This window comes from Pristiophorus japonicus, chromosome 15 (genome assembly GCF_044704955.1).
Source record: "Pristiophorus japonicus isolate sPriJap1 chromosome 15, sPriJap1.hap1, whole genome shotgun sequence".
In the NCBI taxonomy this organism is placed as follows: Eukaryota; Metazoa; Chordata; class Chondrichthyes; family Pristiophoridae; genus Pristiophorus; species Pristiophorus japonicus.
This window is the reverse complement of record NC_091991.1, coordinates 161,030,889-161,046,020: the sequence shown is the minus strand read 5'-3', so window position 1 is coordinate 161,046,020 and position 15,132 is coordinate 161,030,889. Positions and strand designations below refer to the sequence as shown.

General features: G+C 44.2%; 1 protein-coding gene across 1 annotated transcript; it reads right to left on the bottom strand.

Annotated features, from left to right (window-relative positions):
- Positions 1 to 9,602: 9,602 nt before the first annotated feature.
- On the bottom strand, positions 9,603 to 10,964 carry LOC139281625 (QRFP-like peptide receptor). The gene has a single exon (XM_070901770.1). It carries the CDS (start codon positions 10,962 to 10,964, stop codon positions 9,603 to 9,605), a length of 1,362 nt encoding a protein of 453 aa, XP_070757871.1.
- Between the last annotated feature and the right edge of the window lie 4,168 nt (positions 10,965 to 15,132).

Here is a 15,132-nt window from a genome sequence, read left to right as displayed (position 1 = left end):
TAAAACAAAGTTAGAACCATCTACCTTGGTAATTATTTGCAAATTATTTCAAAGATGATTTTGCTATTTCGCTATAATGCAGGTTGGTAGCTGTGGGCAATACACAGCAGTCCCCTCGCTAATCAAAGTATAAAAAAATGCCAGTTATTTGTGACATCTAATTTAGATACCTGTACAAATCACTGAATCTGTTTTCAGCTAAATTGGCATTAAACTGACATAGCAGCACCATGTATTACAGCTGTCAAACAGGACTTGGGAATCGATGACATTGTGTTCATTCAGCTCATATACCGTCTCCTCATCTACTTTACTAAACTTTACTACATCTAAAGTATTCTGCCAATCAATTGGTTTCAGCCCAACTTTACAAATGACCAAAATCACAGCCATCTGCAGTTTCTTTGGATTTACTTTAATATAATTTTAAGAATTCTTAAAGGCCAGATTGTTGGAAGTTAGTCTGATTGCTGTTAAGCAGCTGCTGTATAATTTCAAAATCTGCCATTAAATTAATGCTAAATACTATGGCACATATAATCTTGAGCTAATCATCATATCCTACTTTCTTAACCATTTCAGATTTGGCAATGGGCTGCTGCTGAGTACATCAAAGGATATGTCATTTCTTAAAATACTGAATTTTAAAATGACCATCTTGTCGTTAAATGTTTAATTATAGTTGACAATAAGTTGAAATATCATTATAGTTAGTTTTTGTTTGTGTTCAACTGAGCAAGGATACTGGTGAATGAAATTGCAGATAACTCCTCCAGGTTTGGGAGGGTTACTGTGCTTTATTGTGCGTGTGACCAGTTGGACTATTGTCAGACCTGGACAAAACCAACAAAATGACTGGAACTCATTTCCCTGTGGTTGAATATAGAATCATAGAATCATAGAGGTTTACAGCACGGAAGGAGGTCATTTTGGCCCATCGTGTCCGCGCCGGCCAAAAAGAGGCTATCTAGCCTAATCCCACTTTCCAGCTCTAGGTCCGTAATCCTGCGGGTTACAACACTTCAAGTGCACATCCAAGTACTTTTTAAATGTGGTGAGGGTTTCTGCCTCTATCACCCTCTCAGGCAGTGAGTTCCAGACCCCCACAACCATCTGCGTAAAGAAATTTCTTCTCAAATCCCCTCTAAACCTTTTACCAATTACTTTAAATTTAAGCCCCCTGGTTGTTAACCCCTCTGCTAAGGGAAATAAGCTCTTTCTATCCACTATATCTAGGCCCCTCATAATTTTATACACCTCAGTGAGGTCTCCGCTCAGCCTCCTCTGTTCCAAGGAAACCAAAAACAGCCTATTCAATCTGTCTTCATAACTAAGATTCTCCACTTCCAACAACATCCTCGTAAATCTCCACTGTAAATCTCGGGAGATCGAGAGCCAGCGGCAGTTGGTGAGAGGGGAGCGACCTATCAAAAGCCCAGCGGGAGATCGAGAGCCAGCGGCAGTTGGTGAGAGGGGAGCGACCTATCAAAAGCCCAGCGGGAGATCGAGAGCCAGCGGCAGTTGGTGAGAGGGGAGCGACCTATCAAAAGCCCAGCGGGAGATCGAGAGCCAGCGGCAGTTGGTGAGAGGGGAGCGACCTATCAAAAGCCCAGCGGGAGATCGAGAGCCAGCGGCAGTTGGTGAGAGGGGAGCGACCTATCAAAAGCCCAGCGGGAGATCGAGAGCCAGCGGCAGTTGGTGAGAGGGGAGCGACCTATCAAAAGCCCAGCGGGAGATCGAGAGCCAGCGTACCGGTGCAGCTACAGCGGGAGAGAAAGCAAAATAGAAGTAGAAAGTAATCAAAAAGTGACGTCACAGCCAATGGGGTAAGTGATTGGCTGGTGATTGGTGAGTAGCTTTTCTTTTATTTTTTATATCAGTAAGTGAACTGTAACATTGTTATTACCAATTTAAGGGTATCTAAGGTTAAGACATGGTAGGAGAGCTCGGTCACGTGATATGCTCCTCCTGTACCATGTGGGAACTCGGGGACACTTCCGGTGTCCCTGGGCGCTACGTGTGTGGGAAGTGTATCCGCCTCAAGCTCTTGACGGTCCGCGTTGTGGAATTGGAGCTGAGGGTGGATTCACTCTGGAGCATCCACGATGCTGAGAATGACGTGAGTATCACGTGTAGTGAGTTGGTCTTACCGCAGGAGAAGGGTCCACAGCCAGATAGGGAATGGAAGACCAGCAGGAAGAGCAGTGCAAGAAAGATAGTGCAGGGGTCCCCTGTGGTCATCCCCCTGCAAAACAGATACACTGCTTTGAGTACTGTTGGGGAGGATGACTCATCAGGGGAGGGCAGCAGCAGCCAAGTTCATGGCACCAAAGGTGGCTCTGCTGCAAAGGAGGGCAGGAAACAGATTGGGAGCGCGATAGTGATAGGGGATTCGATGGTGAGGGGAATAGATAGGCGTTTCTGCGGATGCAACCGAGACTCCAGGATGGTATGTTGCCTCCCTGGTGCAAGGGTCAAGGATGTCTCAGAGCGGGTGCAGGATATTCTGAAATGGGAGGGAGAACAGCCAGTTGTCGTGGTGCACATTGGTACCAACGACATAGGTAAAAAAAGGGATGAGGTCCTACGAAAAGAATTTAAGGAGCTAGGAGCTAAATTAAAAAGTAGGACCTCAAAAGTAGTAATCTCGGGATTGCTACCAGTGCCACGTGCTAGTCAGAGTAGGAATCGCAGGATAGTGCAGATGAATACATGGCTTGAGCAGTGGTGCAGCAGGGAGGGATTCAAATTCTTGGGGCATTGGAACCGGTTCTGGGGGAGGTGGGACCAGTACAAACCGGACGGTCTGCACCTGGGCAGGACCGGAACCAATGTCCTAGAGGGAGTGTTTGCTAGTGCTGTTGGGGAGGAGTTAAACTAATATTGCAGGGGGATGGGAACCTATGCAGGGAGACAGAGGGAGACAAAAATGAGGCAAAAGCAAAAAAAAGAAAGGAGATGAGGAAAAGTAGAGGGCAGAGAAACCCAAGGCAAAGAACAAAAAGGGCCACTGTACAGCAAAATTTTAAAAGGACAAAGGGTGTTAAAAAAGCAAGCCTGAAGGCTTTGTGTCTTAATGCAAGGAGTATCCGCAATAAGGTGGATGAATTAACTGTGCAAATAGATGTTAACAAATATGATGTGATTAGGATTACGGAGACGTGGCTCCAGGATGATCAGGGCTGGGAACTCAACATCCAGGGGTATTCAACATTCAGGAAGGATAGAATAAAAGGAAAAGGAGGTGGGGTAGCATTGCTGGTTAAAGAGGAGATTAATGCAATAGTTAGGAAAGACATTAGCTTGGATGATGTGGAATCTATATGGGTAGAGCTGCAGAACACTAAAGGGCAAAAATCGTTAGTGGGAGTTGTGTACAGACCTCCAAACAGTAGTAGTGATGTTGGGGAGGGCATCAAACAGGAAATTAGGAGTGCATGCAATAAAGGTGCAGCAGTTATAATGGGTGACTTTAATATGCACATAGATTGGGCTAGCCAAACTGGAAGCAATACGGTGGAGGAGGATTTCCTGGAGTGCATAAGGGATGGTTTTCTAGACCAATATGTCGAGGAACCAACTAGGGGGTAGGCCATCTTAGACTGGGTGTTGTGTAATGAGAAAGGATTAATTAACAATCTCATTGTGCGAGGCCCCTTGGGGAAGAGTGACTATAATATGGTGGAATTCTGCATTAGGATGGAGAATGAAACAGTTAATTCAGAGACCATGGTCCAGAACTTAAAGAAGGGTAACTTTGAAGGTATGAGGCATGAATTGGCTAAGATAGATTGGCTAATGATACTTAAGGGGTTGACTGTGGATGGGCAATGGCAGACATTTAGAGACCGCATGGATGAATTACAACAATTGTACATTCCTGTCTGGCGTAAAAATAAAAAAGGGAAGGTGGCTCAACCGTGGCTATCTAGGGAAATCAGGGATAGTATTAAAGCCAAGAAAATGGCATACAAATTGGCCAGAAATAGCAGCGAACCTGGGGACTGGGAGAAATTTAGAACTCAGCAGAGGAGGACAAAGGGTTTGATTAGGGCAGGGAAAATGGAGTACGAGAAGAAGCTTGCAGGGAACATTAAGGCGGATTGCAAAATTTTCTATAGGTATGTAAAGAGAAAAAGGTTAGTAAAGACAAACGTAGGTCCCCTGCAGTCAGAATCAGGGGAAGTCATAACGGGGAACAAAGAAATGGCAGACCAATTGAACAAGTACTTTGGTTCAGTATTCACTAAGGAGGACACAAACAACCTTCCGGATATAAAAGGGGTCAGAGGGTCTAGTAAGGAGGAGAAACTGAGGGAAATCTTTATTAGTCGGGAAATTGTGTTGGGGAAATTGATGGGATTGAAGGCCGATAAATCCCCAGGGCCTGATGGACTGCATCCCAGAGTACTTAAGGAGGTGGCCTTGGAAATAGCGGATGCATTGACAGTCATTTTCCAACATTCCATTGACTCTGGATCAGTTCCTATCGAGTGGAGGGTAGCCAATGTAACCCCACTTTTTAAAAAAGGAGGGAGAGAGAAAGCAGGGAATTATAGACCGGTCAGCCTGACCTCAGTAGTGGGTAAAATGATGGAATCAATTATTAAGGATGTCATAGCAGCGCATTTGGAAAATGGTGACATGATAGGTCCAAGTCAGCATGGATTTGTGAAAGGGAGATCATGCTTGACAAATCTTCTGGAATTTTTTGAGGATGTTTCCAATAAAGTGGACAAAGGAGTACCAGTTGATGTGGTATATTTGGACTTTCAGAAGGCTTTCGACAAGGTCCCACACAGGAGATTAATGTGCAAAGTTAAAGCACATGGGATTGGGGGTAGTGTGCTGACGTGGATTGAGAACTGGTTGTCAGACAGGAAGCAAAGAGTAGGAGTAAATGGGTACTTTTCGGAATGGCAGGCAGTGACTAGTGGGGTACCGCAGGGTTCTGTGCTGGGGCCCCAGCTGTTTACATTGTACATTAATGATTTAGACGAGGGGATTAAATGTAGTATCTCCAAATTTGCGGATGACACTAAGTTGGGTGGCAGTGTGAGCTGCGAGGAGGATGCTATGAGGCTGCAGAGTGACTTGGATAGGTTAGGTGAGTGGGCAAATGCGTGGCAGATGAAGTATAATGTGGATAAATGTGAGGTTATCCACTTTGGTGGTAAAAACAGAGAGACAGACTATTATCTGAATGGTGACAGATTAGGAAAAGGGAAGGTGCAACGAGACCTGGGTGTCATGGTACATCAGTCATTGAAGGTTGGCATGCAGGTACAGCAGGCGGTTAAGAAAGCAAATGGCATGTTGGCCTTCATAGCGAGGGGATTTGAGTACAGGGGCAGGGAGGTGTTGATACAGTTGTACAGGGCCTTGGTGAGGCCACACCTGGAGTATTGTGTACAGTTTTGGTCTCCTAACTTGAGGAAGGACATTCTTGCTATTGAGGGAGTGCAGCGAAGATTCACCAGACTGATTCCCGGGATGGTGGGACTAACCTATCAAGAAAGACTGGATCAACTGGGCTTGTATTCACTGGAGTTCAGAAGAGTGAGAGGGGACCTCATAGAAACGTTTAAAATTCTGACGGGTTTGGACAGGTTGGATGCAGGAAGAATGTTCCCAATGTTGGGGAAGTCCAGAACCAGGGGTCACAGTCTAAGGATAAGGGGTAAGCCATTTAGGAACGAGATAAGGAGAAACTTCTTCACCCAGAGAGTGGTGAACCTGTGGAATTCTCTACCACAGAAAGTAGTTGAGGCCAATTCACTAAATATATTCAAAAGGGAGTTAGATGAAGTCCTTACTACTCTGGGATCAAGGGGTATGGCGTGAAAGCAGGAAGGGGGTACTGAAGTTTCATGTTCAGCCATGAACTCATTGAATGGCGGTGCAGGCTAGAAGGGCTGAATGGCCTGCTCCTGCACCTATTTTCTATGTTTCTATGTTTCTATGTACCCTCTACAGTGCAATCACATCCTTCCTATAATGCGATGACTAGAACTGTCCGCAGTACTCCAGCTGTGGACTAACCAGTGTTTTATACAATTCAAGCATAACCCACCTGCTCTTATATTCTATGCCTCAATAAAGGCAAGCATTCTGTATGCCTTCTTAACCACCTTAAACACCTGGCCTGCTACCTTCAGGGATCTGTGGACATGCACTCCCAGCACTATTTGTTCCTCTACACTTCTCAATGTCCTACCATTTAATGTGTATTCCCTTTCCTTGTTAGCCCTCCCCAAATGCATTACCTCACACTTCTCTGGATTAAATTGCATTCTGCCCACCTGACCAGTTGATTGATATCTTCCTGCAGTCCGTGGCTTTCTTCTTCATTTTCAACCACACAGCCTATTTTTGTATCATCTGCAAACGTCTTAATCATTTTAGTTTACTTTTTATTTTAAAGGGAAAGTACGTGAACAAATTGTACTTTTTCTCTATTTTAACAATGTTGAGACATTTGTAGCATAGCTTCTCAACAACTGAAAGAACTTTGTGGGCAAATGTAATTTAGCTTATCAGTTGCTAAAAGTAGAATGGATTTGCCCTATGAACCTTGAAACTGTATTGTCCAGAATTGGTTAAGCCACACAATGGACTAGTGATAACATCACATAATAATTCGTACAATGTAATTGGTAAAACTTTGCAGTTTGTGAAATAGGATTCGATTAAAAAAGAAAATTGTGTTGCTTAGTTTATCCATTATCAAAATCAAATGAACTGTTTCATTTTAAGAGCAAGGACAAGTGTTTTATAACTGTTTTGTGATTAAAAAGATACACTTTAGTTACTGGCTGATAGCGACACTGCAATTATCTTTCCTACTTCTCAGCCTGGCTGCTTTTGTTGAGTATGGAGACGTTTTCATACTAGGCTCTTCATGATCTATTTGTGTCTCCCCTCCCGGATGGCTATAAAAAAATTAGTTTCTCTCATACAGATTAGAGGAAACAAAAGCTGTGATCTTTTACAAATAGTATTAAGTTGTCTGAAGGATGAATTAACTATTCGCAACAAAAGCTGCATTCGTTTCTTCAATCGAACTTGTGTCAACCCTGAACGCATCAACACGGTAGAATAAGCCAATAACAGATTGTCTGAGAACTGTTTGAATTTATCACACACATTATTTTAAGTTTGGAGTGTTGACGACAGAAGAAAGAAGCCTGAAATGCCCTCAAGGGGTGCTCAGTACTAATTAAGTTTATGGCTGAGATGTAATGCCACTTACTACCATGATTGTTTTTCTATTGCAATTGTTTGTGAAATGCTTACTGTGCCCAGAAATCTTCAGCTTTGTTGAATGGGTCTTCATTGCAATTGTTGGTAACAATGCCTTGTTGCCGTTGCAGTCATATAGCTTTGGTTGGGGCTATAGCATTGGAAAGATTCACAAGAAACTGCTGTCGATCATTCTTCTTTCAGATCTGTAGGATTAAATAATGTGCCATCAAAAATCAGGTGCCCTGTGCCTCTCTTGTAGCACTGGCACCGTAGAGTTCCTGCCAGGGCAAGAAAAAGCCAAAGGACCAACAAAAGATAGCAGGGTGTGTTGGTAATGGTTGGGACCCTGTTTAATTTTTCCTTTTCAAAACTATGATAAGAATAAGGGTAACCAATATAGTTAGTTCCTTCAGCAATTAACATTTCTAAACTAGTTTCTCATGGACAAAAAAATGTCTCCCTCTTTCCACTGCTGTGTGTGTGTCTCTCTGTCTTTCTGTAGTCTTCAACTATTTGTCTTCCCTGTCTCTCTTTTTCCCTCTCTATAACTCTGAGGTTTTCTTTTGCATGCTTCTCTGCATCTGTCATTTCAGATTATTTCTCACTCTTTCTAACCTAATTTCCTATAAGTCTGTCCTCCCCGTCTCCTCTTTATATTGTGCCTCGCCCTTCTCACGGTGTGTGCTTGTCATATAGTATATGCCTTGCTGGGTACCTGTTCCTGCAGTAAAGGGCAGATATTATGTCTGTCACCCTAGCTTAGTTAAAGTGCAACATTCCTCACATCCAACTTTAGGGAAAAAGACGTGAAGCAAATAGAATTACCTGGGGTAAATTTTCATCTCCAGCTCATGGATGGTAATCTGGCAGAGTGGATTGACTGCCCACTGTGGAATCCACCCAAGTCAATGAATGAAAATCAGGCAGGTTCTACAAGGGGCAGGCGATTTGTTGCACCAGATTACTACCCAGGAGTTGAAGACTTACTTCTGTCTCTTCACGCTAACATTTTGTTTTGTTTTTTCTAAAGAAAAAATTTAGACTGCTTCACTAATGGCTCATTGGTAGAGGCACCAGTCACAGAGATGTACAGACCAGAAGATCCCAGTTGAATTTGCAGTGAATATTGAGTTAGCTAGTATTACCCACAGTGGCAGTAGGGACACAACAAACCTCAGTGCATATAGATTAGAGAGGGAAAACTCACCCAAGGTTCCAGCTTCTGATAACTATCAGGTGGCAATTGCTGGAAAGTGCATGTTTATTTGGACATTGAAGGAGATCAGAATTAGGATCACCTATGAACCCCACCCCTCCCCGAGTCAACAGCATTCAGTGTTGAGATTCACATATGAAGATGAGTCAGTTGGACAAGGTACTGGATAATGCCTGGCAGCTTTCGATTCAAACCCCCAACATAAATATTCAGGAGAGATGGGGAGAAATAAAATAGGCTATTTATTCTAAAATGAAAGCTATCACTTTTATGGAGACATCTAGGAACTCAAGAGCAACTGAAATGATTAACTCTGCCCTAAGCAAAACTGTCAGATCAGTAGACCAGACATGGTAGATAAGCAAAGTAATGTAAAGCATTCACTGCTTCAAAAAAAATAGTAAACTTAAAAGTCGTTAATATAAATAATATAGATGTGTATCATCATGGTTGTCAAAATCTGTGGATTCAACTTAACGTTAGTTTTTTGTTCTACATGCTGTTTTGTTGAGGTCTCTGTATGAAGTGACCTAACTAAAGATATATATTTGTAACACTAACCCAAGCAGACCACAAGATGCTAGGTTCAGTTCTGTGCTGAAATACTTGATTTCAGCTGGCACAGTAGCTAGAGTGCAGCAATTGATTCCAGTGTCCCGGGGATAAGGAAATTTCAGTCAACATTCCCACTCCTGATGTCTATGCTGGAAAATGTGTATGTCAGGCAAGAACAACATTGGGCTTAACTGTGATGCTCTCCCTGCTTGAATAGCATAGCAACATTCACTTTCTAGACTAACACATGAACAATGGTCGCTTGGGAGAGGAACTGAAGGGTTCCCAGCACTTATGCAAACATAGTCCAGCAAGTCAGCAAGAGAAAAAATACACAGGTTAGGAATTACACTATTAATTATAGAAGATCTGGGGTTGTCCAAGACGTGAATGATAGATTGATACATGTCACAATCTTCGGCTTTACATAACTCTATATTGGTTACCCAGAGAGTACCTAACAAAGCCATTTTCTCTCACCTGGGTTGGAGTCAGGGATATTATCAAATTGGGAATGATAGTGATGGATTAGTCAGTGACAAAATGTTAACTCAACAGTAACAGATTTCTACAAGTACCATATAGTCTATTTGCTGTTCCTTGTGGCATCTTTATCACTTAGAGCAGTATGTTTTGGAACAGGGTGGCACGTATTCAATGATGTCTGACAAATACCAGCAGGTGTACAACAATCCTTACACTTATCCTCCTTTGACTCAATGGAATTGATTTCTTTAGTGGATATCTGATAAGATTCTTTGTAGGACAGTGATTTGGGTATGGATGACCTTGTGGAGCCTTCCGACAAAGAATAGTTAAAGATGGAAATCAGCGTTCTTCTATATTTGTTTTTCATTTCCTTTGCTGATCTGTACAGGTCCCCAACAAAGCAATAGCAAATTGGATTGAGGGTAGAATTGGTGAGACCAAGCCATTGGGCAAATGGTCTAAAATGCATGATCCACTCTGAAGACGTGTCTTCGTCCTTTGACGCTTCTTCAGTATTGAAATCGAGCCAGATGTCCACCACGTAGACAGGCAGCCACGAAAGGGCAAACAGAATCACCAAAGCCACCACCATTTTGGCAATCTTTTTGCGGATTTTCAATCTGGAAGCTGGCAGGGATTGGCTCTTGGAGTCACATTCTTTGAAGTGACTGGATGTGATCCAAAGTCTGCGCCAAGTGAGAAAGCAAATCACGAGATTAAACAGCACAGGCAAACCATAGAGAGCACAGAAGAGGAGGAAATTGTATGCCTGCTTCAACTTGACTTGGGGCCAGACCTCACTGCAGAAGGGAACCCCGAATATAGGGTCAATCTCTTCCAACCTGTTCATAAAAATAAGAGGCATGCAGATACCAGATGACAGCAACCACACCACAAAAATGGTCCAGCAGATTTTTCTCCAGGTGAAGAATGATCTGGCGTTTAATGGGTTGTGGACATTATAGTACCTGTTAACACTGATGACGGTGATACTGAGGACACTGGCGGAGACTGATACGGCCTGGGTGAAAGGTGCCGCTCTGCACATGAAGTCACCATAAATCCAAGCTTTGTAGATCTGGTAACCCAGCGTTGTGGGCATGCACACGCACACCACCATCAAATCACACACAGCAAGGTTTATCAGCAAACTGCGAGTGGCACTCACCCCAGGCATCCTGTTATGTCTTTTGCTCGTCAGTACTTTGATTGACATCACGTTCCCAACGAAGCCAACGACGAAAGATACGGTGTACATCACCGTCAGGGCGATAGTGGACGGTTCTCGGATGGTTAACAAAATATTCTTCAGGTTGCCCAGGTCTTCGTGAAAGGAAGTGCCCGAAAGGTTGAGGGAAAGATTGTTTTGCTTTGAATGTTTAACCAAAGTGAAGTTTGAATAGGGAAAGCCCAGTGAATAATTCATTCTCCTCTTGACCCAGATCTTCATAGACAGCATGTCGGAGAGACAAACTCCGCCGGTATTTCAGTCCTCAGCATGGTTACATCACAGGTGCTCTGACATCTCTTCCAAAGATAAATCCGTTGTTTACTTGAACCGTTAAAAAAAAAATCACTTCTTACTCACTGTTGGAGTTGAAACGCCCTCTGATTCTCGTTTTCAGTCGTGAGTTTAGCAGGTGCTGAAAGAACAGCGACAGAGCGCCAAATCCTGACTGCTCAGGAGAACTTCAGCATTTCACAATTCACAACACTGCAGAGTCCCCGACAGCAAAGTGGTCGGTGTTTCCAGTCACACTCGCTGGAATCTAATATCCTCAAACGCGTCGTGTTAATTCTCAACCTTCTGTCTGTTAATGCGATTGATCTCATTCGTCTTTAGCTGTGTTTTCTAAAAGATATTACAAGATCTTACTCGTGAGGCACTGCTCCCCTTTATTCACAGTGTGCTGTTCTCAGTCCATAACCAGTTTGCCGTTTATACTTGCTCGCTTCTTGTTCATCACTTCTGCCTAACTTTTTTTTTTAGTGGTTTTTGATTTGTCTTTTTTTCCTGTTCTCTTGGCGCGTTATTTCCTGATCTGCTCTCTCTCCCCTTTGATTCCTTTGGTATTGTTGGACCCCTCTTCCCGCTGGCTCTGCTTTAGTTCCCGGCTCTCACTAGCCTCTCTCCCAATACTTTCCGCGGTTCCTTTTGCTCTGCCAGCTTTCCTTCTCTGTCAGCTCTCTCTTCCTTCTTTTGTTTTCCCCCGCTCTCTCCCTCTCATCCATTCCTCATCTTCGCCATAGGCTGCTGTCCATTCAAAAGATGAATTAAAATGTAATCTCTGGCTCAGACGAAAGGGGGTCGTAAGTTCAGTCCCGAATCACGCGTGACTCCTGCTGCGTGCAGGCTCTGTCAGCGCGCTATGTCAGCACTAGCTGCAGATAATCCGCAGAACCGAAGAAACGGCGGTCAGCCCAACCACCCTGACACGACCGAATCCAAGCCGCAATCTCAAACTTCTCGGGAGAGATTCCCCGCCGTCCTATGTGTTAGGCTGTGGAGCTGGCAGCTGTGGAGCTGAGCTCTGTCCCTAGCCGAAGACAAACTGATGCGCTGCTGCCGGGGGCTGGCCGGTCTCATCCTTGACTCATCTGTCTCTGCCACACTTCACACAGTGCTGTACACTCCGCCAGCCAGCCTTCGCGGACCTGCAGAAAGTTGAAGCTGCAGAGTCCAGCATTTGCTTTCTACCTATGATTAGTTCCTTTGTTTAAAAAAAAGTGCTCTAAACACTACCCAAAGGTAAGATGCTAGCTGTGGCTCAGTGGGCAGCACTCTTGCGTCTCTGAGTCAGGAAAGTCGTGGGTTCAAGTTCCACACCAAAGACTTGAGCTATTAGCCCAGGTTGAAGCTCCTGTGCAGGACTGAGGGAAGGCTGCACTGTCTGCGATGCAGTCTTTCAGATGAGACATTAAATCTAGACCTTGTAAAATCCCATGGCAGCATTTGAAGAAGAGCAAGGGAGTGCTCCCCAGTCTCCTGTGGAGGCTGGGTCATTGAATATATTTAAGGCGGAGATAGACAAATTTTTGAACGATATGGGAATCAAGGGTTATGGGGAGCAGGCAGGGAAGTGGAGCTGAGTCCATGATCAGATCAGCCATGATCTTATTGAATGGCGGAGAGGCCAAATGGCCTACTCCTGCTCCTATTTCTTACATTCTTATGTCCTGGCCAATATTTATCCCTCTACCAACATTCCTAAAATGGATGTTCTGGTAATTGATTGCATTGCTGTTTATGGGAGCTTGCTGTGTGCAAATTGGCTGCCGCATTTCCTGCGTTACATAGAAACATAGAAACATAGAAAATAGGTGCAGGAGTAGGCCATTCGGCCCTTTGAGCCTGCACTGCCATTCAATGAGTTCATGGCTGAACATGCAACTTCAGTACTCCATTCCTGCTTTCTCTAAATACCCCTTGATCCCCCTAGTAGTAAGGACTACATCTAACTCCTTTTTGAATATATTTAGTGAATTGGTCTCAACAACTTTCTGTGGTAGAAAATTCCACAGGTTCACCACTCTCTGGGTGAAGAAGTTTCTCCTCATCTCAGTCCTAAATTGCTTAGCCCTTATCCTTAGAATGTGACCCCTGGTTCTGGACTTCCCCAACATTGGGAATGTTCTTCCTGCATCTAACCTGTCTAAACCCATCAGAATTTTAAACGTTTCTATGAGATCCCCTCTCATTCTTCTGAACTCCAGTGAATACAAGCTCAGTTGATCCAGTCTTTCTTGATATGTCAGTCCCGCCATCCCGGGAATCAGTCTGGTGAACCTTCGCTGCACTCCCTCAATAGCAAGAATGTCCTTCCTCAAGTTAGGAGACCAAAACTGTACACAATACTCCAGGTGTGGCCTCACCAAGGCCCTGTACAACTGTAGCAACACCTCCCTGCCCCTGTACTCAAATCCCCTCGCTATGAAGGCCAACATGCCATTTGCTTTCTTAACCGCCTGCTGTACCTGCATGCCAACCTTCAATGACTGATGTACCATGACACCCAGGTCTCTTTGCACCTCCGCTTTTCCTAATCTGTCACAATTCAGATAATAGTCTGTCTCTCTGTTTTTACCACCAAAGTGGATAACCTCACATTTATCCACATTATACTTCATCTGCCATGCATTTGCCCACTCACCTAACCTATCCAAGTCATTCTGCAGCCTCATAGCATCCTCCTCGCAGCTCACACTGCCACCCAACTTAGTGTCATCCGTAAATTTGGAGATACTACATTTAATCCCCTCGTCTAAATCATTAATGTACAATGTAAACAGCTGGGGCCCCAGCACAGAACCTTGCGGTACCCCACTAGTCACTGCCTGCCATTCTGAAAATTACCCATTTACTCCTACTCTTTGCTTCCTGTCTTACAACCAGTTCTCAATCCACATCAGCACACTACCCCCAATCCCATATGCTTTAACTTTGCACATTAATCTCTTGTGTGGGACCTTGTCGAAAGCCTTCTGAAAGTCCAAATACACCACATCAACTGGTTCTCCCTTGTCCACTCTACTGGAAACATCCTCAAAAAATTCCAGAAGATTTGTCAAGCATGATTTCCCTTTCACAAATCCATGCTGACTTGGACCTATCATGGCACCTCTTTCCAAATGCGCTGTTATGACATCCTTAATAATTGATTCCATCATTTTACCCACTACCGATGTCAGGCTGACCGGTCTATAAAGGAATTTGAATCCCTCCCTCTTGCACCACTGATTAAGCCACGTATTTATTCTAACTATCCTACTCCCTCTACTCTGATTAGCACGTGGCACTGGTAGCAATCCAGAGATTACTAACTTTGAGGTCCTACTTTTTAATTTAACTCCTAGCTCCGTAAATTCAGCTTGTAGGACCTCTTCCCACTTCTTACCTATATCGTTGGTACTTACATGTACCACGACAACTGGCTGTTCACTCTCCCTCTCCAGAGTGCTCTGCAGCCACTCCAAGACATTCTTGAACCTTGCACCAGGGAGGCAACATACTATCCTGGAGTCTCGGTTGCGGCTGCAGAAACTCCTATCTATTCCCCTTACAATAGCTCTCCCTATCACTAGAGCTCTCCCACTCTTTTTCCCGCCCTTCTGTGCAGCAGAGCCACCCATGGTGCCATGAACCTGGCTGCTGGTGCCTTCCCCTGGTAAGTCATCTCCCCCAACAGTACCTAAAACGGTATATCTGTTTTGGAGGGAGATGACCACAGGGGACTCCTGCACTACCTTCCTGCTCTTGCCTTGTCTCTTGGTCACCCATTCACTATCTGTCCTAACCCTTACCTACGGTGTGACCAACTCACTAAATGTGCTATCCACAATATTCTCAGCATCGCGCATGCTCCAGAGTGAGTCCATCCGCAACTCCAGTGCTATCATGCGGTCTGTCAGGAGCTGCAGCTGGACACACTTCCTGCACACATAGTAGTCAGGGACACATAGCACAAGAGGAGCATGATACAGGTCCTAGCTCTCCTGCCATGACTTAACCCTTAAATTAATTTACTTACTAAAATTAACTTAAACACCAAACAGCTACTTAGTAGTTCGCTGCCAATTAAACCAATCTAAAAGTCAGTCTAAAAGAGAGTTATACTTACCAGTCGAAC